Genomic DNA, 23233 nt, shown 5'->3' on the forward strand with positions numbered 1-23233 from the left:
AGTCTCTTTATGTGTGAATTTGCTTATTTGTAAGGGGCAGAATTGCTACTTTCTCATGTTATCTGCTCCTCTGTTCTTGTTATCTGCTATGTAGAGACCTTCCAGAGGTGGCAGGGGCCTTCAGAGTGGCACCTGTGACCAGTGCAGACTCATTTAAAACAACCAGTGGAAGCTTCCACCGGTTGTTTTAAAAGGGTCTATGCTGGTTACAGGTGCCATTGTGAAGGCTTCTGTAGCCTCTGGAAGGTGTCTGCAGCATTCAGATATATTTTGGCACTTCCTGCTGGGCCTCTCTGGCTTCCTGAGGGTCTCTGCTGGATTCTTCTTATGGCAGGGAAGTTACCTCTTCGCCCCATGTACCTAACCATATTGTGCCTAACCATATTGATCACATAGTATCAATGGTTTGCTATCTGCAAATTCGCTATCCTTGAGGGTTTCCAGATACCTAACCCTAGAGGATAATAAGAACAGACTATTACACCAGCCTAAAGCTGTAGTATAGTTGTGCGCCCTGAGAATCTGTCCCAGTCGTGACTCCCTGTCTCCCACAAAAGAATATAATTTTCCCTTCTGCATGATGTTACAGAGCTTTTTGTTTTGATGGCTCAGCATGTCCTAATTTGTGATAAGAGTCCAAAAGTAGCAATCCTAATGAGGCAAGGCTGTGGGTTCGTTGGAGACTGTTGCTGTTGGCTGCTATGCCAGCATCTTCTTTGGAAATCAAAGAATGATAATGAGTCTCTCTCTCTCTCTCTCTCTCTCTCTCTATCCCCTCAAGGCTTCCAAGTTTTCTGTTTCCCTTTAGCCAGCAACCGTTGAGCCATGAGCTGTGCAGATGGCAACATGTGCAAAGTAGAATGTCACAAGTGGCCTCAGGAGGACAGAGATGACTCTGTTTTCATTGTTGGTATTCATCTGCCCATCTCCCTATTTCCAAGTGTAAAACAATTTTTTTCCCTCCAGTTCTGATTGGCTGGTAAATAATGGGGTTTTTGTCTCCCTCAGTAACATGGCTCTGTGCTTAGCTGATCAAATCTGCAGCAGTAGAGTAGCTAAGGAGGTGCAGGGGGTAGCAAATGCACCGGGCTACAGGGTGGGAGGGGCTACAATGTGCAGGCTACAGGGTGGGGGGCCTACAACACGCGGGCAACAATGCCCACGCGACTATCGGGCTGCTGCAGGGCATACACAGGCCCACAGGAGGAGAAAGGCCCCTGCAGGCATGCAGCAGAAGAGAGGAGATGGGGGACAACAGTCAACTCACTCGCTCCTTGCTGCCGTTCCCCAGCCCAGTAACTTAGATTGGGCTGCAAGGGCGGGGCGGAGCAGCCAGCCCAGCAGCTGAGATGGTGGAGGCAGCAGCAGCAGCTGGGGACTGTATGGTCTGCTGCTGCTGCTTGCCCTCCGCGACTGCTGTGATGTCCAGCAAGAAGTTCGATCTCTGCTGCCTGCGGGGGGAGGGGGGGCAACAATTTAGCTCCAGACAGGCACACCGGAGGGAAGCATATAGGAGAGAGGAGAGACTTAGAAGCCCAGCCCTATGCATGTCTACTCAGAAGTAAGTCCCATTATAGTCAATGGGGCTTACTCCCAGGAAACTGCATAGGACTGTAGCCTAGGTTCTGCTGCAGGCGAGGGCTGGCAGCCAAGAGGGAACTGCTTGATGTTGCTCCTCTTCTGTCCTCCCTTCGCCTTCCTCCCTCCCTGCCTTCAATCTCGCTGGTGTCAGTTGCGGTGGGCTTGGATGCCACGATCTTCCCCTCCAAACATTGTCAGGTTGGGAGGGAAGAGCTGGCAACCAGACACTGGGACCAGTGCAAGGGAGGGGGCAAAAGTTTAGCCAGTGAGTGCCTACAACTGCAGCCCAATCTAAGTTGCTCACCAGGCTTGCAATCTTATCCACACTTACCTGGGAGTAAGCCCCATTGACTATAACAGGACTTACTTCCAAGAAGGCATGCATAGGCTTGGGCTCTCAGTTGGCTGGCTGTGATGAGTTCCCTGCACAGGAACCTGAAGAGGAGAGCACACAAGGCAAGGCATGCCAGGCAAGCTGCAGTTGGAGCACTGAGCAGCACCTGGCACTCAGAGCAGGCCTGGCCTGGCCTCTTAGTAATAATCATCATCTCATCATTTATTTGTAATTCATCAATCCCTATTCTATTCCAGTTCCTAAAGGTAAGCTGCTGGCTCTTATGATTGTCTCCAGCTCCCTGCACCTCTCAAACTATATATGCACACTTTCCTGCGAGTAAGCTCCATTGACTATAATGGGACTTACTTCTGAGTAGACAGGCACTGGATTGGGCTCTAAATTAGATATGCCTTTTAGATTTGTGGAAGTAAGAGGAGTGGTGGTTTGAAAGAGGGCCCCTTTGGTTTCCTCCCTTTTTAGAAGCCTCCAGTGATCTCTAAGAACATTTCTATTTCAGCAAGCCTTCTAATTTCAGTCTTCTCTAGCACCTGACACCTGCTATTTTTATTGATGGTTTTATGATTTATTGATTATTGTATTTTATGTGCTTGTGTGTTCATCCATTATGCTTGTGATTGTTTGTTGCTTTTTTTTACATTGCATTTTACAGTTTTATTGTAGATGTATATATGTTTAAATTGTTGTCAACCACTTTAGATGCCCTTCAGAAGAGAGTGGGATAAAAAATTAAATAGATAAATAAATAACTCAACTTATTTTTAATTCATACTACTTCTGGCCCAATCCTAAATTTCAACAAATGCTTGCTTTTTCAAAACATTAACTAACATTTTTCACTCACTTTAATGAATAAAAAAGACCCAATTTAATTAATTAAATTTGATTTTGTTGGGGGGGGGCCTACAAAATGTTCATTGCACAGGGCAGCAAATGGCTTAGCTACGCCACTGATCTGCAATAAGAGAAAGATGACACTAGGAACTGATTCCTCAGACTATGGGCTTGATTTGAGCTACTAATACTTAACCTATCAGTATAATGCATCAAGCTGCTTTCAAATATACCATTAAAATATCAGTTACTTATGCAGCAGTACGTGTGTATGGCAGCTACTCTTAAGCTTCAGATCATGTAGGTTTCATTAATATGTGAATTGGTTCAGAATGTCATGTATTCTGATAGGGTTTACTTACCTTGGGTGATCAAGACCTCATGATCACCAACCTTTCTTCATATGGCCAACTGGAGCTAGTCTGCTCCATGTAGCCAGGAGTCTGTTCCCTTCCACTCCATTTAAGATGCATTGTTGCTACCGCTTGTCATCTTTAGCCTTCAGAATCAGTATTTCATTCACAGAAGCCTGAAACCATGTGCTGTTGGGGCTCTGATTCTCTGATATTGAAAGTTTCTCAAGCATGTAATTTGGATACAACATTTTTCAAGCAGTAGAGATGACCAGCTGATTCATGCAGTTATACAACTGCCAATGCAATCTGGGAAGCACATTCATCTCTTTCATGAATGTAGTTGCCTGCCTTGGGGGGCAATAGTGGTATACAGGTAGGGCCTCAGAATCTGCTGAGATCCCTTTTTGGACCCTCCCTCCCAACAGATGGCAAAAATTGTGGATAAGCAAATCTATTATTTTTGCCCCTTCAGCCCTCTGAAGGGTCATATCCTCTGGAGGGCTTTCTGAAGCCTGCAGAGACGGTGCACATCCGCCCACGGCCTCTGGGGGCTTCAGAATAGCTGTTTCAAGCCGGAATACGCAACTTCTGGTTTCCTGACGGAAATTATAAGTGACGTTTTATGCCTTTTAAGGCATTCTGAGATCTTGGGAAGCTCTCCAGGGGCTTTTTTTTTGGTCTTGAAACGGCTATTCTGAAGCCCCCAGAGGCCGTGGGTGTGAACGTGCACAGTCTCTACGGACTTCAGAAAGCCCTCCAGAAGACTTTCTGCACTGCATTCCGCAGAAAAATTTAGCAGGCAGAAAGTCTCTTCCTTGCCTAGGTAAGACCCAGCTGCTGCTACAGGCAACTCAAGCCTGTTCCAGTGATGTCGGTGGCACAAGTCCTATTGCCCTGTGTCGGTGGATCAGGCACAGGAAGGAGAATAGGATATGGAACACACCAGTGCTGCTGATCCTGTCCCCCTCCATGGGCCCGATGCACCCACCCCCATCACCACACTCCCCAGACTCATTTCACACTTCCCCGCCTTCCCCTGCCCCTACACTGGCCAGTAGGAACTTACCTGCTCCAGCACATGCTGCACCTGCAGGCATAGATGGTGCACTGTTGTGCATTTGTTGCAATGCGTTTTATGCCACGCTTCGCCGGCATAAAGGTTGGTTAGGATTGTGCCACAAGATATATCATGGGAAAGAGTGAGAGAGGCTAAAATCTTTCAAGAGGTTCTATCTTGCTTGACTTCATCAAGTCACTGTGGAGATGGTTCATCTACAGCATCTCTTGCAAAAGTAGTCCCGTGCTGCCACCTAAGCTCCTTTATAAGGTTGGGATACAAAAAGCCAGAGAGGAGATCTATATATAAAGGAGATTTATACATATAAAATGAAGAAGCATTAAACTATCTATTTCTCATAGAGAGCCCATCTGTTGTTTCGGTATGGAATACTCAAGTCCCAGTTCTCCTTGTTGAGATTATACTATAGTGCTGGTTCCCAATCAGTGGTCTGTGAGACCCTGAGAAGTGGTCTGAGAGATCTCAGGGAAAAAAAATCACCTTTGATCACTTCCAGTGTCTTGCTGAGGGAGCAAGCTCCCATGGACCACCAAAGAGGGAGGAGAAAGGACTACCACAGTCCCTGAAGTGTCAGCTGTGGCTGTGGGCAGTCCATTTTCTGCTGTCTCTGATAGTCTGTGGGGGAGCTTAGGAGAGGGACCATCCCAGATGGCAGAGACCAGACAACCCACAGCTACAGTGTGTACACAACAATTCCAATTTTTTTCCTCAGTAGTCCTTGGGCTCATGAAGGTTGGAAACCACGGTACTGTAGGGATGCTACTAATATCTACACTTGGTGATGAGATTTATGCATAGCCTAGAATTAGGGTTTGCATTTGTGCACATTTGGGCCTTTTTAAAGGATTAGGGGAGGAGGGGGTTGCAAATAAGTATGCAGTTGCTATGAATTCAATTTTGGAATGTGGGATCCAAACATCTTTCCTCAAGCTAGAACATTGCAGGGAAGTTGCATGTAAAAAGAAACCTAGTAAGTGACACATGCCTTTCTCTTGTGAGCATTGAGATTTGGGGAAGATACAGTATGATCTAACCATGCAAAACTAGATACGAACTGTTGAGTGCTGTAAAACTGTAATGTTTCTAGGGGTGTGAAGAGGCTAGGTCAGTCTATTCCTTTGAGCTGGAGGAGTCTTGGTCACACTCCAGCATTAGTGTTCAGATTCCAGTAATGCAGTGTTTAACATAACCATGTGTGTGCTAAATGGAGCCAGCTGGAGCAAGTTCCTCCAGTGATGCTTTGCTACTCTGGCAGCTAGTTTGATTTTTGTTCATACCATATGTAAGAATTGGGGGAGCCCCCTCCAGAGACCCTGTCTCATTTGTTGGCATAGAAGTAGCAGGGCGGTGGCGAGGAGCTGATAGCTTACAGCATGATAGCTAATAGGTACAAGGGCTCATAAGCAAAGCTCCACCTCTGCAACGCTTCCACATTAATTGCTGCAAAACCATTGTTAATAGCAATTGGGGAAGAGAAACTGTTGGGGCAAGTTCTGTTCTTAACTGATGTTGCCTTCTCTCTCTTTGCTAGAAGAGAAATATGTCACAATCCAGCCATATACCAGCCAGGGGAAGGACGAGATTGGGTTTGAAAAGGGAGTCACTGTGGAGGTCATTCAGAAGAACCTGGAAGGATGGTGGTACATAAGGTAAAGATCAAATGAAATCCTTCTGGGGTTGGTGAGGAGCCTTTCTGAATATTAGCTTGACAACAACATGTTCTAAACTATGTATCTAAAATGGGATCTGGAGGTATTTTATAACTGAAAATGCTAGGGAAGTTGTACGGAACCAATTAAATGTGTATTAAAACAATGAGTTGCTATAAGTGGAAATATGGGGGGAATAAAGCAAATATTGAGGTTAGGATTTGCATCCAGTTTAAGAGGGACACTGTGTGTGTTACGATTCAGCAGCTGAGATCTTTCAGCTGCAAGTGTACACTGTCTACTGGAGGCAAGCCTCATGGCCACAGTTGGATTTATTTTCAAGTAAACATTAATTGCATTGTTTGGTGTTTTTTTTCTTTTAATAACACTGGAAAGTTGTTACCAACTTGTTCGTATACATGTATGTGTGCATGCAGCAGTGTCAAAAATCCCCATGAAGAGGGCAATGTGTTCTGTTCACATGCTTGTTGATTGATTGAAGGCAAAAATACGAAGAAAAAATTGTAGGGGAACAGCTAATTCAGACAGTAATTCAAAGTGTCTCCTTCTGGGTAGTCCAATCCCCTTAAATGGCTAGTTTCAAGTGTAAACTGGGTTGCTTAAATGGCGTTGTACCAGATATATTAAATGCCACGTAAGCAGTATGTGTTAGCAGTGCTCAACATAATAGACTGCTGTTGCTCGCTGATATGAGAAATCAAAGATGCAAACAGTATGAAGTCATTTGGTTTTAGCTGCAGCAGCCAGACTAACAGCCTGATCCCCTTGTATGTGTTTGCTGGGAAGCAAATTCCACTGAGTTCAGTGGGCCTCTCTCCCAAGCAAATGTGCAGAGGATTGCAGCCTTCAGTCAGCAGGGAAGAATCTTTTAACTGGACAAGTAGTGGGGCAAAAGAGCTGTTTTCCTAGAGCAGCTACAGAAACCTGTTCCCTGGATGGCTTCTAAAGAATTGCTTCAATTAAAAAAAATTATCAAGGAGAATAGGACCTATGAATCTCACCTCATTGTGAGGAGTTTTACTGGATGACCCTAGAGATCCCATTGCACATCAGTATCTTATGAACCATCCTTTTTAATCGTTTGGCTTTGAGTGTGGAAGAGAGAGAGAGAGAGAGATTTTTGTAGATTTGTCATTTTCTTTCATAGTCTGCCTTTTGGCCATCTTAATGCATCAGAGTAATGAATAATGGAACCACACAGAGTTCTGGATGTTCCATAAACACGTTCGCTGTTGCATCCTTCTTATTAACCTTCCTCTCAATAACAAATGAAAGCTGATAGAGGGGGAGTAGATTTCCAGCATGATGAGCAAAGAATGGCCGGCTTGATGTCTCCACATTCTTCTTTTCTTAACTCATTCACTGGGCTTTAATCCCAAGCCAAAAGTTCAGGAGCAGAGTGCCCAGTACTTTGCAGGAGGAGGAACAACATCACAAACTCTCCTGATTTTATTACTGAACTGCTTTCTGTGTTAAAGGTTTTCTAGTCACTGGCAGATTTTTGTTTCTCTTAAGCTCCGCAAGGGCCTTAGAATCTCTTGCAGCCTGGAATATTTTCATTGAAGAGGGAGAGTCCAAAGTAAGGGACCCATTAACTTTGTACAGATTAAATTCCTGTTAAAAAGTGTGCATATGGCATGGCTGGGGTTGAAGTTTATGCCATGTCTTCCCCAGCACAGAACACCTGCCTTCAAATGTTAGCTGGGGTTTTTAGCCATTTGAGAGAGGCACCTCTCGCCAGCAGGCTTACATACATGAAGATGGGCTCTGCTCAAACCAGGCTGATGCAAATCTAAAACAGATCGTGAAAAAGGTTGAAACAGAATCCTCAAGCAGCTCCTGCTATTCCAACTTTGAAGCTCACCAGATTCTTTTATGTGTGTATTGGAGGGGGTAGGGCTATCCGGTCCCATTCTTACTTCGCTTAGTGATGCTGTCTGTGCCATACCTTTTGAGAAAGGATCCGCTATCATACCATAGGCAATAGAAAAGACCTCTGCATTGGGCAATAAATGATTCCCATACAGTACCTGAAGCAGACTACATCGCCTGTGGAAGATATTTACCTACTGGTATGACTTTGGAGACCAGTTGTATTCTTGAGAGATTGGAATCCTAATTCGCTTTCTTCTTTCCCTTGCTGCTGTTTATCTAATTGATGGCAAAGAAGATGAAAGAGAAGGTGTTTAGGTGACATAATTGGAACTAGAGTGCTCAGTTGCAATTATGACTGTAATTCCTGTAACATCACCAGTGTAATTAATGCAATCCACACAAAAATATGTGCATGCTAATCCATTTGCCTATAGAACTTGGGCAATTTTCTATACATGCATGTGCCACTGAAATTAGAGTGGTGAAGAACCTACCTTCAAACTCAGTGAACACTCCTCTTGAGTCTCCACTCTTGGTTTCTCCAACATCTTGCAAGTGCCTATTTTCCAGTCACTACAGTACAACATGTACAGAGGATCATGAAGGATTTGCATATTTCACAGGGAAAGGGGGAAGAAGCAAAGCATCTCACATTTCATCAATTCTCTGGAAATCCTGTTGAAATGCAAGCATAGTTTTTTGTTTTTGTTTTGTTTTTTTGAACTGGTCTTAGAATGACTGTAAATTGTTGTAGGAATGCATCTCAACTATGGATTCAAGTCCCAAAGAAGAAGATAGCCTAAGGCTGTGTGGGTTCCACCTTAAAGCCAGTAACGCTCACCTCCTTAAAAACAGCATTTTCCAAAATTCATGGTTCTGTACTGATTCTCTGTTTCCTCCTCCAGCTCTCCCTTCCTAGTTTGCTACCCTCTGGAGTAATTCCAGTATTTTGGAGCTGGAAAGCAGATGTTTAGAGGGAAGCAAATGCTCAGACAGAGGCCATTTTTCCTCCTCAGTATTTATGGTTTGCATATTAGCGTTCTTCATATAGCATTAACAAAAATTAATGGATTTTCAAATGGCAGTATGGCTGTGCTCTTCCCCTCCCTCAGGACCTGAATGTCACAGACTTCTGGTTGCATTCCAGACATTGCCATATGAAAATGTTGCTCTCCTTTCATTGCTCTGCTTGTTAAGGTTCAACAACAGTTACTCTTGTGATGTTTATCATGACAATAATGGTATTTTCATTAACATTCCACCAAATCCAACCATAAAACTGGTCTGTTCACCTGCACAATCAGATGGTGTGCTGAATAAAATAGGGGCTCACTTTTCCCCTACTGGAAAAGATAAAGAAGGAGCAGACAGACACTCTTGCATTGAAGGAAGTACTTATGTTCTGTCTTGTACCATCTGATGCCTTTTCTGGTAGCTGGGCTTCGGGGATGGTGGTGATAGGAGCAGGACCCAGCTAAGACCCAATGAGGAGACTTACAAGGTGGTTTTGAGCTGCAGTACCAGTTGCTCTAGGAATCTGCCAGGTTGACCTTTTAATAGACTTGGGCCTTTGCCCAACCTTGTCGTCTTGTCGCACCAATCCACATGGAAGTAAAATATCAGGGTTGATTATAGAATTGTTCAATGATGCATTATTACAGGTAAATCTGGTTTTGCCCAAATCATATAGACAGATCTGGTAGCGACCAACAGTCTCCTTTTGATCTCGTGTGAGATCATTAAGGGCTCCTGTAGAACCATGTCGCATAGCCATGTAGAGTTAATCATGGTGTTTTCCTTGGGATGCAGCAGACAGCAGGTATTCCCCTTTCAAGAACAAAGTCACATTTCTCAAAGGTGGTTCCCCACATGTACAGGTATTAGACACATCATGACTGCAGAGCCAGCAGCCCAGCCAAACACTAGCTCTTCAAGTGGGTGTAGAGTTCAGTGCATCATGGAGGACTGTGGTGTTTTAAACCTTGTGGCACTGAGGATCACTATTGGGTCTTGATTTGAGTTGTTTGTTCATTCTGACAAACTACCATACTTTCTTATCTTTCTTATAAAACTCTATGTTGGTTCTATGTGGCTTTGATCTAGTGAGGCGATATGTGCGTACATGGGGAGGAATATTTATATGGAGAGGTTTTCCTTGACGTTTCCATGATAGCTGCTTGCACTTGGATTAAAGAGGCATGCTGCTTCTTGGATTAAATTTTTAAATTTGAAGCTGAAAAGTTTGATTTCCTCTCCAGCATATGGCAAACACACAAGCCACAAACCACTGGTGGTCCTTGTGTCTCAAAGAAGTACTTATATAGCGAATACTGAGCTGCATGTGGAATCTCAGGGCGGTATCGCTAGAGGGGTGTGGGCTGCCCCAAGTGACTCACACAGGGGGGTGACACCACTATTGTCAAAATTTTTAAAATCTTAGTATTTTTGAATAATACCATCATGTTATATAACATTCGATGTGTAATTACATGCAGAATTCAATGAAACTGCATTGAAATATCTGTATTCTATCAAAAGTTACAGCCAAAATACCAGCAGGGCAGGGCAATGGCACATCACCACACAAACAGCCCAGGGCATTGCCCCACCCACTGCATGGGAGGAGGTCCATCATGGGGGTTATGCGCTGTCCTCCTGCACCTGCTAACGCTTTGTAGGAGTCCAGAATTAGGACAAGAATAAAGCAGTGTAGCATTTTCTTCAACATTTGAGTATAAATGCTTCCATAGTTCAGTTCTGGGGCTGAAGTGTTCTTGTTTTGTAAACAAGAGATTGTGATCTTTCCCTAACTGGGGAAGTGTCATCCCTTGTGCATCTCTAATGAACTGCAGAATCCTCAGATGGGAAAGGAGAACCTGCCAATTACAGTGAGTTCTGGTTTTGCTGTTTCTGGATATTTACATTTAATAACCAAAAATGCAGCATAGTTTTTAAAATGTGCACTAGGGAGCTACTCAGGAGATGGCTCACAGTTACCTCTTAATATGCTTTGTCCATCTATGTTTACACAACCAAATCTGTTAAAGGACAGTCCAAGGCGCAGGTTTTCCTAGTCTGCAAAACCGATGTGCTGCACAAAGTTGGAGGACATCACGCTGGGTTAATAAACATTTGAAGATGGTTCGCCCCCTTTATTGCATCATAGCAACAAGGATTGAATGGACAAGAGTTAGAATGTTGCAGTATACTGTAATTAGTAATCATTGCAGTGGTCTTTGTGCATCTGTTTTAAAGTGCGAATTGGAATTCCAATCTGATCCTGATATCACGTATGCGCCCTATTGCTCTTTAAGTTTGAGGAACTCAATTTAATTTACCTTTTTTGTATTTTTAGGTATTTAGGCAAAGAGGGCTGGGCCCCAGCATCCTATCTAAAAAAAGTGAAAGATGACCTTTCATCTAGGAAAAAGAACTTAACGGGCCCGGTGGAAATTATAGGGAACATCATGGAGATCAGCAACCTGTTGAATAAGAAGTCCTCTAGTGACAAGGAAACCCAGTCAGAAATTGAAACAGCAGAATCTCACATCACCAAAAAGGAAATTAGCTTGCCCATCTTATGCAGCGACTCCAATGGCAATGCAATGGTGGCTCAAGATAAGCAGGTTTCAAAACTTGCACAGGGATCTCCAGCCATTGCACGGATTGCACCACAAAGAGCTCAAATAAGTAAGACCACAGTGGACATCTAGCTGTTATACTAAAATTCTTGAAACATATATTCTTAATGCTGTATGTGGGACTGGTTGGAGCAGTTCAGTTCTGAGTGAAGAAGCAAAACCTGACTTAGAAGCTAAACTTCATTATTAATATAGAAGACCTGATTTTGCTCTCTTTTATCCTTATCTATGGGTTCAGCACCTGCAGATTTGACCCAACACAGATGCTGGAGGGCCTCACATGACTGACCACACATGACCAGAAGTGCCTTCCAGTTTTTTGGGACCTGTGGATTCAATTATCTGCAAAATTATCTGTGGGGGATCTGGGAACTGACCCCCCCCACACACACACACAAATACTGAGGGCCCACTGTATGTACATTCCTTTCCAAATAGGCAGTGGTGGCTCAAGATAAGAATGGTGGCTCAATTGTGTAAAGCTAAATCCTGCAGTTCTTCAGAACCTCTCTAGTAGCTTTCTGTTAAAGATTCCTCAGGGTGTGTCTTTACCTACAATCTGGTTTTCATAAGAGTAGTAGTAGGTAATATGGTAATCAGTGCTGTGCTTCACTGTAGCAAAAAGTATGGCCTACCTACCTGTCAGCCCAACAGCTTCTCTTATGGTCTTATGTGGGCTTTGTCCTAATAAGGAATTAAGTTGCTCACCCCGACTCAGTTCTTTACCTTTAACTAAACCAGTGGAATTTGGACTACTTACTATAGGTGGACATTAGACTTGTCAGCTGTTCCAGTAATAAATCTCCATGTCAGGCTTATTTTAGCACCTCCATAATGTTAGAAAGTTCTCACATTTAAGGTGGTATGCATAAACCAACTGCTCTACAAAAAGCAATAACTGGAATTAAGAGAGTAAAATAGAGTTGGCAAGGAAAATAGAGGAAAGGAGACCAGGGTATGAATGGAACAAATGTGGTAGCAGTTATTTCAGGTAATGTGATATTCTGTTGTTGACTATAAACACCCTGGAGTTTGGGCTAGAATTGGCCATTTACTTCTGTCTGATGGTGAGTGACGGGACCCTAGCTGAATATCTATCTGCAGGAAGTCTGACAATGAACAGACTTTGTGCACATCTCTGATTGATTGTAGGATCCATTGCAAGCTGGAGATAATGGTACTAACTTGCTTTTGGAAAGACGTATGAGGCCCCCTTCTGTCCAAACTGTGTACTGCTGCTAAACATTTAGATCCTAAATACATTTTTTTGTGAAGTACATTAGTAGAAAGTTTTTTCAGTGTTCCATACATGATGACTGAGTGTTTTCAGAAGGTGAAACAGTTTCGTGTTGGAAAGCCTGCCTGTGATCTACACATATTGAGTTGAAAAAGGAGCACACCCATGCACAACTTTGTGGTTTTTTTCAGGGTTCTCTCTTGGAGCCAACCCATTCATGAAGCCAACTGATGTGGTTCCCCTCAGGCAATAGATTGGCAGGAAGCAATCTTGATTGCTTCTCCTCCTACCTTCTATGCCCTGTGCTGGAAAAAGAAGAGGGAGGGGGAAGCAGAAGAGGAGAAAAGAATGGTGGGGTAGCACATCTCCAATGCTCTAGCCTACCTCTCTTCCGCACTTCCTCTTTTGCTCTGTCATCCCCCCCCCTTCCTTTTTCAGTCCAGGGTGTGGGAGGAATACAGGCCTATGCATCTCTAGGTAAGGGGAAGCACCATTTGCCATGTCACTTCAGGCATTGGGAGTTCTTTGGCCAGCCCTGGCTGTACATCTTGACCTTCAATTAAACATGTGTATATATTGGATTGTGCTGTGTGAAAAGACTGTTTCCTACACACACACACTTCAAAGAGTCTTTCCAGTGTATTTCCAATGGTTGCGCAAAAAGGGAACTGAAATCCAGCTTTGACTATCTTGATTTGTCAACAAGTTTTAAAGGTTTCCAGTGCCTTGATGGCTAAGCGTAATTTTTTTTTTTTTGGTAGAGCAGATTAATATAGCTTTAGAGCTGATCAGAATTGGGGGAGGTGGGACTTTGATTGGCATGATCTGTTCCAACTCAGAATTTTCCCTTCTCCCTAGGTTCTCCAAATCTAAGAACCAGGCCTCCCCCTAGAAGAGAATCCAGTTTGGTGAGTGCTGATTTTCTTTTATACTTAAGGGCACTTGCAAATGCTTGAGAAAGCTGCACAAACTCATCCTAACCATTTAACAGCTAAGTGGGGAAATCCATGATGCATGTCATGACATAGAAGTGTGCTGTTGTCATGAATTTGTTGACTCTTGGATGTGTTTTGACATTTATGAGGAGTAACATATTTTATATGCAAGAGGATGGCTTGAATCCTGTGAACTGCTACACAGTCATCGAGTTGTAAGGTACCCCAAAGGTCATCTAGTCCAACCCCCTGCCTACAGCAGGAAATTCTCCTAGAGCATCTCCAGCAGGTGCCAGTTGAGCCTCTGCTTGAAGATCTCCAGTGGGGTAGAATCCACCACCTCCCTTGGAAATCTGGTCCACTGCCAATCTGCCCTTATTGCCAAAGATATGCAATGGAAACTCAAACATATGCAGATGAGGGGGGAGAGTCTTTTTTTGTTGTTGTTGTAAAGGTAGGATGGCCACCCAAAGCTAAGTGAACCACCAAAGACTGAGTGAACAATATTTACCACTATGAGCAGCGTGCTGAGTACTCATTTGGAGTTGAGTGGTGCTAGTGCTGCATAACGGTGCAGAGGGAGCGGTTTCTTTATTAATGTTAATACAGCCAGTGTAAACAAAACCTGTGATTATGATAAAACTGGTGACAGTTCCTGAAGCCCAAGAGCTTGCACAATTTTCATCTGGCCAATATCTACAAGATAGATGATCATGTTTGTGAAATAACTGCATATTCTTTATCAATTTACCTTCCTTCCCTCTGATGTTCCCTTTGTGCCCATCTCTGGACTGTAATCCCCTTGGGGCAGAAGCCTGTCCCCTACTCCAGGAGCCTCTAAATTTTTCAGCCAAAGGGCCTCATCAAATATCTGGCACGGAGTTGAGGGCTGGAAAAAAAATTAAATATAAAATTTAAATAGATACATTAGAGATGGAACTTGGATGAATGCATGCATGAATGAATGGGCTGAAATGTCCAGGATTTCTCCAAGCACCAACATAGCCAAGGAAATAAAGCACACACAAGCACAACTCTGGTTCTGTTTGGTCAACTGGGCCAGAGGCTCTTAGGGGATCAGAGGCTGGCCACGGGCTGAATAGAGGCTCTCCGTGGGCCACATCTGGCCCCAGGGCCGGGGTTTGGAAACCCCTGCTCTAATCTGTTGTAAACCACCACATACATAGATGATGCTGTAGAAATAATCATAGTATCTCCCCCTTCACACACTTGCAGAATAATCTCCTCCTTAGCGCCTTCCCTTTTTCCTGTACTGCAGTGTTGCAGCTGCTGTGCATTGTTCCTCTCCAACAACTTTATGTTGCCGCTTTGCACCTCTCTGTTTTGCACTTATTTATAGCTCCTGTTTCTCCTTCCATGGCCCTACTGGGCTGGTCCTGGCCTTAACCCTAATGCACCAAAAAGATAAAAGGTGGGGAGAGCATCTCCCAACAGCTGCCTCTGGGAATCCTACAAGCAGGAGAGAGAAGTGTATTTGTCTCCCCCCATTGCTCCCTTGCATTCCTAAAATGTACACAGACTGAGGGCCGTGTTTAAATTTCTTATTGGCCAAGAGCTATGTTTGAGCTAGTCATGGCCCGTAGCCGAGGTCTGTACTATGCAACTGTATTTCATATAGCCTTTTTCCAGCCTCTACATTTTGCATTGCTTCATACATAGTTTATTGTTTGTATATGTATGTGCAGGCTGCCATTTCTTAAATGTACTGGGCCCGTTTTGTCCTTAAAATACCTAATTTCCTGCTGCCGCCACTCCTGTCAAGATGCAGGTCTGGACTTGCTCATTCCTGAGGCATTTTGAAGAGCATTAATCGAGACAAATAAAAATCAACAGGCAGAGAAAGAGTGTTATCTTTCTCTCTTCTCCTTTTATTCTCCACAAAGAGGGAGGTTTATGCTGTGAAAAGAATGTAAAATATATGTGGCTTTAGCAGTATTTAACAGTATGTGTTGAGTTTAGATTCTTATTTTAATTTAGCTCTTAAGGCTTGAGTTTACATTTCTTTACAGCCCAGTCCTATCCTCCCCTCCCCATTGGTGCAGCTGCATCAAAAAGGCATGTGCTGTAAAGTGGGGGGGGGGGGAGTGGAGCTGGAGGCTTCAGAAGGGAAAGGGATTTCAATGGGTCTCCTCAGTCCTGCACCTGCACTCAAGGACAGAGAGGAAATGGGGAGGGATAGGATCCGGTGCTGCCAGTTCCATCTCCCCTTGCAGCCATCCCATTCCATTCCTTCTCCCTCCCTGCCCCTGTTCTGCCTACCCACTCCCACCTCCCCACTGGCTTACCTTTTCCATTGGGTGGCCACATCTGAGAATGTGTGCAGGAAGGCTCCAAACTCCCCACCAGTGCTCCTGCAGCACACACTGCTGGAGTGTGCTTTATGGCTGCTTTTCAGCAGCCAGCACTGGTGGAACATGACACCAGAACCAGGGGACTTGACTTTTTGGCTCTGCTAAAATTGAGTGTTGGGAGAGTTGGGACAGACAAAAGAAAATATTTTGTTGCTCAGCGTATAGTTAGTCTGTGGAACTCCTTGCCACAGGATGTAGTGATGGCATCTGACCTAGATGCCTTTAAAAGGGGAATGGACATATTTCTGGAGGAAAAGTCCATCACGGGTTACAAGCTATGATGTGTATGTGCAACCTCCTGATTTTAGAAGTGTGAATTCTAAATTTAGAATTTTTATCCTGATTTACCCAGAATGCCAGATGCAAGAGATGACGCCAGGATGCAGGTCTCTTGTTGTCTTTTGTGCTCCCTGAAGCATTGGGTGGGCCACTGTGAGATACAGGAAGCTGGACTAGATGGGCCTATGGCAGTGATTTTCAACCTTTTACATCTCATGGCACACTGACAAGGCTCTAAAATGGTCAAGGCACACCACCAGGTTTTTGACAATTGACAAGGCTCATCATGCTGCTAGTGGGGGCTCACATCTCCCATTGGCCCTGTTAATAAATGACCTTACCCCAAATTTCTGTGGCATACTTGTGGACCACTCGCAGCACACCAGTGTGCCACGGCACAGTGGTTGAAAATGACTGGCCTATGACCTGATCCAGCGGGGCTGTTCTTGTGTTTGTAACACAAATAGGATTGGGCTTTTAGAAATACAAGGATTCTAGACCTTGTAACTGAACAGAGGTGAAGTTGAATCTTTTGTCATTTAAAGGTGTAAAAACTATCTCATACTGGACCTGAACAACTGTAAAATCTTCTGCTTTTCTCTTAGAATAAACATGAAAAAAGCCCTTCAGCATTTCCCATGGATGTAGCGCATGTCTAAATACATAACTCCTGTGCCTTTCTATATCCATGAGTGATCCATGAGGTTTTTTTTCCCATGGAAAAAGCCACGTACCTCTGATGTTGGAGTTGTCCACAGGAGTTTTGAACAAATGGTTGGAAAACTCATTTGGTTGTCTCATTACCTGTGCATTTTGAGTTCCCAGCCTTTACCTATTGGGACAGTTAAGAATAAGCAAGAAGAGGGTTGGGGCAGCAGTAGCTCCCTTCATGGGGAGCAGTGCCTTGGACACTGCACTCACACTAATGAGAGCCCCCACTCCTCCAACCAACCACTGACAGAAACTTTCTCGTCAGTGCTCTTAACACCAGTGCGGGAGGGGAGCAGTGGCATGGGTGCCAGAGTCGTCTCCTTGCATCTCCCTGCCTGAGAGGGGCTTGGAACAGATCAAAAGAGAGAGAGAGAGGATGGAGCAGCAATGCTTCTTACCATTTAACGGGTAACCCTATTTTTTCCTCACTTTCTCAAAATTAGAGTGCCCTTTTCAAATATTTTTTTTTTAATGAATGCTCGCAATCCAGGCCAAATGGTGTACTAGACATAAGGTGAAAAGTTTGAATCTGGGTGCTACCTAGAAGAACCTAGCTAGCCAGAGCACTAACTAGGGAATTTTATGTTCACTAAACTATGTTTTAGAGCACTGTGTTTTCAACAAAGCAAAATGCACCTAATATTGTGATATGCGATATTTAACGGCACAGAGAACTTCTTGAAGCCTACTTTTTGTCTAGCTTTCAGATTTGAATGTATGTGGCTATTTAGCAAGTTGAGGAGATGAATTCTCAGTATTTCTTTAAAACTTAGCTGGAAATGATGACCAATGGACTACTCTACTGCTGGCCTGTTTTCTGTATGTGTTGTCCTGTGAAGTATGTGTACTTGTATAACTCATGAGTGTTAGGTTCCTATATTTATTCGTTTTTCTTTGCTTTCCAAAAACAAATTACCCACTCCAGTACTCTTCTTCCCCTTCCCCATAGATGGGAATGTCACATAATATCGATGTCACTTTCTTTTCACAGGGCTTTCAGTTACCTAAACCTCCTGAGCCACCATCTGTGGAAGTTGAATATTATACAATTGCTGAATTCCAGTCTTGTATCTCTGATGGGATAAGCTTTCATGGAGGACAAAAGGCCGAGGTAAGGCAACAACTTAAATGAGTGCAAAGGGTTCTTTGAACAGAACACTGAGCAGAACCCAGATAGTGGCCAGGGTACAAAATTGCATATCATTTCTCCAAGCTGATGGTTGTGTGTTAATTCTGCTCTTAGGTTATTGACAAGAACTCGGGTGGCTGGTGGTATGTACAGATCGGCGAAAAAGAAGGCTGGGCTCCAGCATCCTATATTGACAAAAGAAAGAAGCCTAATTTGAACAGGAGAACCAGTACTTTAACCAGACCCAAAGTTCCTCCCCCTGCACCTCCAAATAAACCAAAAGATTCTGAAGAAGGAACAGCCACTGGAACTGGGTCATCAGGAGAAGCACAGGATTCCCCCCATAAGCAAAAATATGAAGAGCCAGAGTATGATGTACCTGCCTTTGGTGCCGACTCAGAATCTGAGCTGAGCCAGGGAGAAGATGGCAGCTTGGAGAGAGGCGTCTTCCATCTCTCAAAGCCTTCACCAGTGTCATCCCTCCAAAGGGCAAAATTCCGAGTTGGAGAGTCTTCTGAGGATGTGGCTCATGAAGAGGAGACCATCTATGAAAATGAAGGATTTAGACCATACATAGAAGATGCTCTGTCAAGCAAAGAGTCTAGTGGAGACTCTGATTCTCAAAGAAGTTCCTCATTGTCTTTGATCCAAAGAAATTCTCCATGTTCTGTTTCTCCTAAGTCGTCCCTTCTGAAACCCAAAAGTGACAAGACCATTCAGCCAAATCTTGGCAAACCTCACTACTCCAAAAATGAAGAAACAAAGCCAAGATCAGCCTCTGATGCCGGTTTAAGTAGCGTGGCCAAATTAGCCATAAAAAAGGATTCTGGGGAGATGGTGTCGAGCAGAGCAAAACCCATAGTGAGGCCAAAACCATTCCTGAACAAAGCGGACTCTCAAAGCCAAGAAAGGATGGACATCAGCACTTTGCGGCATCAACTAAGACCAACTGGACAGCTCAGAGGTGGACTTAAAGGTTCAAGAAGTGAAGAGTCTGAAAGTCCGCCTCAGACAGCTTCTGGAAACCCAGAAGAGTCTTTCAGGAGGAGCTCTGCAGATCTCATTACATCTTCCCATGCCATATTCTGCTCCAGCCAGCCAACCAAGGCAGAACATGAAAACAACTCAAAATATCTATACGTAACAACTGACTCTTACCAGAAAGTTCAAGATTCTGAAATAAGTTTCCCAGCAGGAATAGTAGTGGAGGTGCTGGAAAAGCAAGCAAGTGGATGGTGGTATTTGAAATATGGAGACACCGAAGGATGGGCTCCTTCTCACTATCTGCTGCCATCTGATAACCAACAAGGGGAAACCACTTCCAATGAGACCAACATCTCACTGGCTAGGAACAGAAGAAATGAAAACAAATCCAACAGCTTGGAGAAAATAGAGAAGAAGGTCCAGGCACTGAACACTATCAACCAGAGCAAGAGAGCTACACCTCCCATTCCCAACAAACCTCCTGGTGGTTTCTCCAAAACATCTGGGCCAGTAAAATTGCGGAATGGAGTTAGACAACTAGCAGTGAGGCCGCAGTCAGTGTTTGTCTCCTCACCACCCAAGGATAACAACCTGTCTTGTTCCCTGCGTAGGAATGAGTCTCTTACTGCCACAGACCAATTGAGAGCTGTACGCCGCAATTCTTCTTTCAGTACTGCCCAATCCCAGATAAATGACTCTAAGATGAAACAAAGTGATCGACTGGGCTCTGAGGGGGCCGAGACCAGTTCATACCTATCTGCTGAGCGGAATGGAATCCCAGTATCCACAGTCAGGCCAAAGCCCATTGAAAAGTCCCAGTTCATTCACAATAATCTTAAGGATATCTACATCTCCATTGCAGATTATGAGGGGGATGAAGAAACTGCTGGATTTCAGGAAGGGGTTTGCATGGAGGTCCTAGAAAAGAATCCAAATGGCTGGTGGTACTGTCAGATCATGGATGGTGGGAAACCTTTTAAAGGCTGGGTGCCCTCAAATTATTTGGAGAAAAAGAATTAGCATTGAGATGTCTTAAATTCCCTAATTTATAATTTTCTACTGTGTACGTATGGCAGGAGGGAAAGATAAAAGATGTATGTATGTGGGACTCTTGAATTTTAGCTTTGCCATGAATAGCAGTCAGCCGCGTTTGAGGGCGTATTGCATTTGAAGGAATCTGCTCATCAAACAAAGATCAAGAAAAGGCAACCACAGCTCCTTCTTTGGTGAAGGTTTTTGCCATTTGCATGCAGCAGGGTTCATTATCCCACAGTCCCAGTTGTAATAACAGGAAACCAAAAGTGTGCCTTTCACAGGATATTTTGAACCTGTATGTCCACTTGGGAATGGTAGGGAGTTTGGTGCCAAACCTGGACATGTCAAAGATTTCAAGTTGTTCCATGTAGAGTGTGTTCAAGTATTTCCAAGCTGTGGATGATTTTTTCCCCCCAAAAAAATCTTTCAAGTGTACAGAGGAAATGAGAAGGCTCTTTTACAGAAATCAGCCCTCACCTGGTGAATTGTTCAAAGACTTGGAGCCTTTCACGATGCATTGGTGGTATTGGACTCTTAAATGGCTCAGTTCACCCCAGTGGCGCTCATAGTGCTTTTCTCCTGTGTTCTCTATATCAGGTGTTTTAATGGTCTGTTGGGAAGGGGTAAAGCTTATTTTTTAATTGGAATTTGGCATGTTCTAAAACTTTCATGCAGTTCCTAGGTGTTTGTAAGCTTGTTTAAAAATAATGCATTGCACACACATTTGTGCACATTGTTTGGTCTCAGATTTTAATGTTTTGCTTTGAACATCAAATATGGATTCTATTTCAAGAGTTTTGTTCACATACCCTGGCTCTGACAGGTATTCATGTAGTTCTATATTTTGGATTATGCAGTGGCAAAGCTCCGCGTGTGCACAGAGAATGTTAATTGTCCATAGCTGAGAAGGGGAAGTCATTGGTGCACAGATTGTGCCCCCCCCTTTGCCAGGTCATGGCCTCTCAGGATTTGGCTGCCTGTCCAACTGCTCAACAGCATGAGCCTCCACTGAAGGGAAAGGGTTACTTGATCACTTTACCCCTTCTCTGCCAGCTCTCCCTTGTGGTTCCTAAGGCTGTCCATGTTCTTTAATCCTTCAAGATTCCCAGGTCTTGTGGCCACAGGGACATGTTTCAGTTGCTGGGAAATCAGGTCACACTCCACGAGCCCTGATGGTGATTGGCTTTTTTGGGTCTGCATGGGTGGTTCTTGCTGTTGCACCCTCTGATGCTGTTGGGATGGGACTTATCCCTGCACGTGGCCATTATGTGGAAGTGAAGGAAAGTTCAGACTTAAATTTTTCTTTTTGCAACTCTCAGGATGTGTTGCACAGAAAAAATATGCAAACACTTCAACTGACTCTCAGTATCATTGAAATGAATGGAATTAATTTCATAATTGGCTCTGTGTTTGTAGGATATTTCTGCTCTTTTCTCCAAAGGGAAGCATTTCAGCATGTTCACCAGCATGAGTCACCATTGTGCACAGGATATTTTTCCTTGCTCATAGAAATGAATGAATGAACTTGCATGTCAGAAGCCTTTTGTTCCCGTGTAGCCATAAGGACTTTTGCATTGGAGCCTCTGTGTCCACGTGGACTTTCTGAACGTACATACCCTTCACTGGGAGAAAGGCGATGCTACATGTTCATCCCCAATACTTATAACAGAGCCTCCTTGCGCTAAAGTGAGGCTAGTGCAGGGAGCTATACATGTCCATCTGAACACCCATAGAGCTTGGAATTGAAAGCAGTATAGTATGTTCAGGCTTGGGGTAACGGTAATGACAGTAATAGACTGTATATACCATGCCTTTGTATGGCATATACATAAATAAAAGGGGGGGGGAGATCATGTACAGTATGTATTTAAGTGTCCTTTCCAAACACTACTCATCTTCAGTTGGTAGAGAAGCATCGGTGTTTACAAAGTGGAGTGGATGAAAGCCATGAATTTTACAGTCTGTTTATATTTTCTTTCTAAGGGGGGGGGGAAGAGGAGTCATTTTTATTTGTAAGCATCCTGTGTTCTGAACATTTTTTCATTTAAGAGCAAACAATGGAAAATGCTCTTATGTTTTCACTTGAATGTTAATTTTGCATTGGTGGGGAAGCAGGCAAAATTCAACTGGCATAATCCAGGCTTCCTCCTAGAAAATCCAGGTATATGTGTGTTCAGTCAAATCAGGGGTACTGTACACATCCCACTTGTTCCTTGTGTGAACAGGTAGTAAAAACGTATTTAACAGACAAACAACCAACAGAAGGAAAGTTGACTTTACAAATTCCACAGCCAAATCACAAAGGGCATTTGAGGCCCGACCTGTGAACCAGCCCTGCCACAAGTCTGGCGGGGACTAATTAATTAGGCGGGGACAAATTAATCCCAAACTATGGTTTTCTGCCAGATAATTCAATACTGAATATATTATAAAGAGATGTCTTGTCTCCTAAAAAAAAATTACACAATTTTCACGTAATTCTTGTCTCATTATTTTTTGTGTTACTTGCATTAAATTACGATGACACTTGTCAAGTGATTTGATTTTTTTGCAGCTCACGTGACTCTCTTTGCTTGATCAAGACACCATTGAAGTTGGTGATACTTGCCCTCCAATCTACTGCTCTTGTTCTATCAGCATGGAAGAAGGGATGGTTTGGGAAAAAGAGGGGACAGAACAGGCCTATGGAACTCCAATAAAGGAGGGAAGATGGTGATCTGCACTACAGTACTAATAACTGTGTGGATTGCCCTACACAGCTGAACCCATCTTAAGCTTTTCTTCCTGAGGCCTAGCAGCTCTGAGTCATGGATGTTTCCCTTCATTTTAAAACTCTGCTACAGTGTTTGCAGTCATTAAAGTACTGCCAGAGCCGCTGTGAGATTATAATAAAAGTATTATGTTCTTCTGCTGGACAGTATTAAATAGAGCAAAACATAGAGTAATCTGCTAGATTGCAGTACTAATAGTAGTGATTTAGCAACTCATATTAATGTCTATGATTTATTTTTAACAATAATGATGAGGAAGTGGTTCATTATTTTGAATTAATGCACTTTAACAATTAAACCAAAATGCAGAAAATCAAGTGCATTATTTAAAGGTGCAGTATATAATTGTCATTTTTTTGAAAAAAAAGTTCATCTATTTATTAATAATTT

At 43.5% G+C, this 23233-nt stretch overlaps 1 protein-coding gene across 9 annotated transcripts in view; it reads left to right on the forward strand.

Moving 5' to 3' along the window:
* The window catches only part of SH3PXD2A (SH3 and PX domains 2A), a 310946-nt gene extending 287760 nt beyond the window's left edge, over window positions 1-23186 (forward strand). For 3 of the 9 annotated variants that reach the window (XM_066619736.1, XM_066619737.1, XM_066619740.1), the window contains 5 exons: window positions 5736-5853; window positions 11105-11439; window positions 13486-13535; window positions 17916-18035; window positions 18168-23185. In XM_066619736.1, coding sequence (XP_066475833.1) covers window positions 5736-5853; window positions 11105-11439; window positions 13486-13535; window positions 17916-18035; window positions 18168-20057 — 2513 coding nt within the window. In that variant the 3' untranslated portion in view covers window positions 20058-23185. Of the gene's footprint in view, window positions 1-5735; window positions 5854-11104; window positions 11440-13485; window positions 13536-17915; window positions 18036-18167 lie in introns of all 9 variants that reach the window. The other 6 variants (XM_066619741.1, XM_066619742.1, XM_066619744.1 and 3 more) reach the window with 4 other exon arrangements.
* Window positions 23187-23233: the final 47 nt, after the last annotated feature.

Source organism: Tiliqua scincoides, chromosome 3 (genome assembly GCF_035046505.1).
Source record: "Tiliqua scincoides isolate rTilSci1 chromosome 3, rTilSci1.hap2, whole genome shotgun sequence".
Classification (NCBI taxonomy): Eukaryota; Metazoa; Chordata; class Lepidosauria; order Squamata; family Scincidae; genus Tiliqua; species Tiliqua scincoides.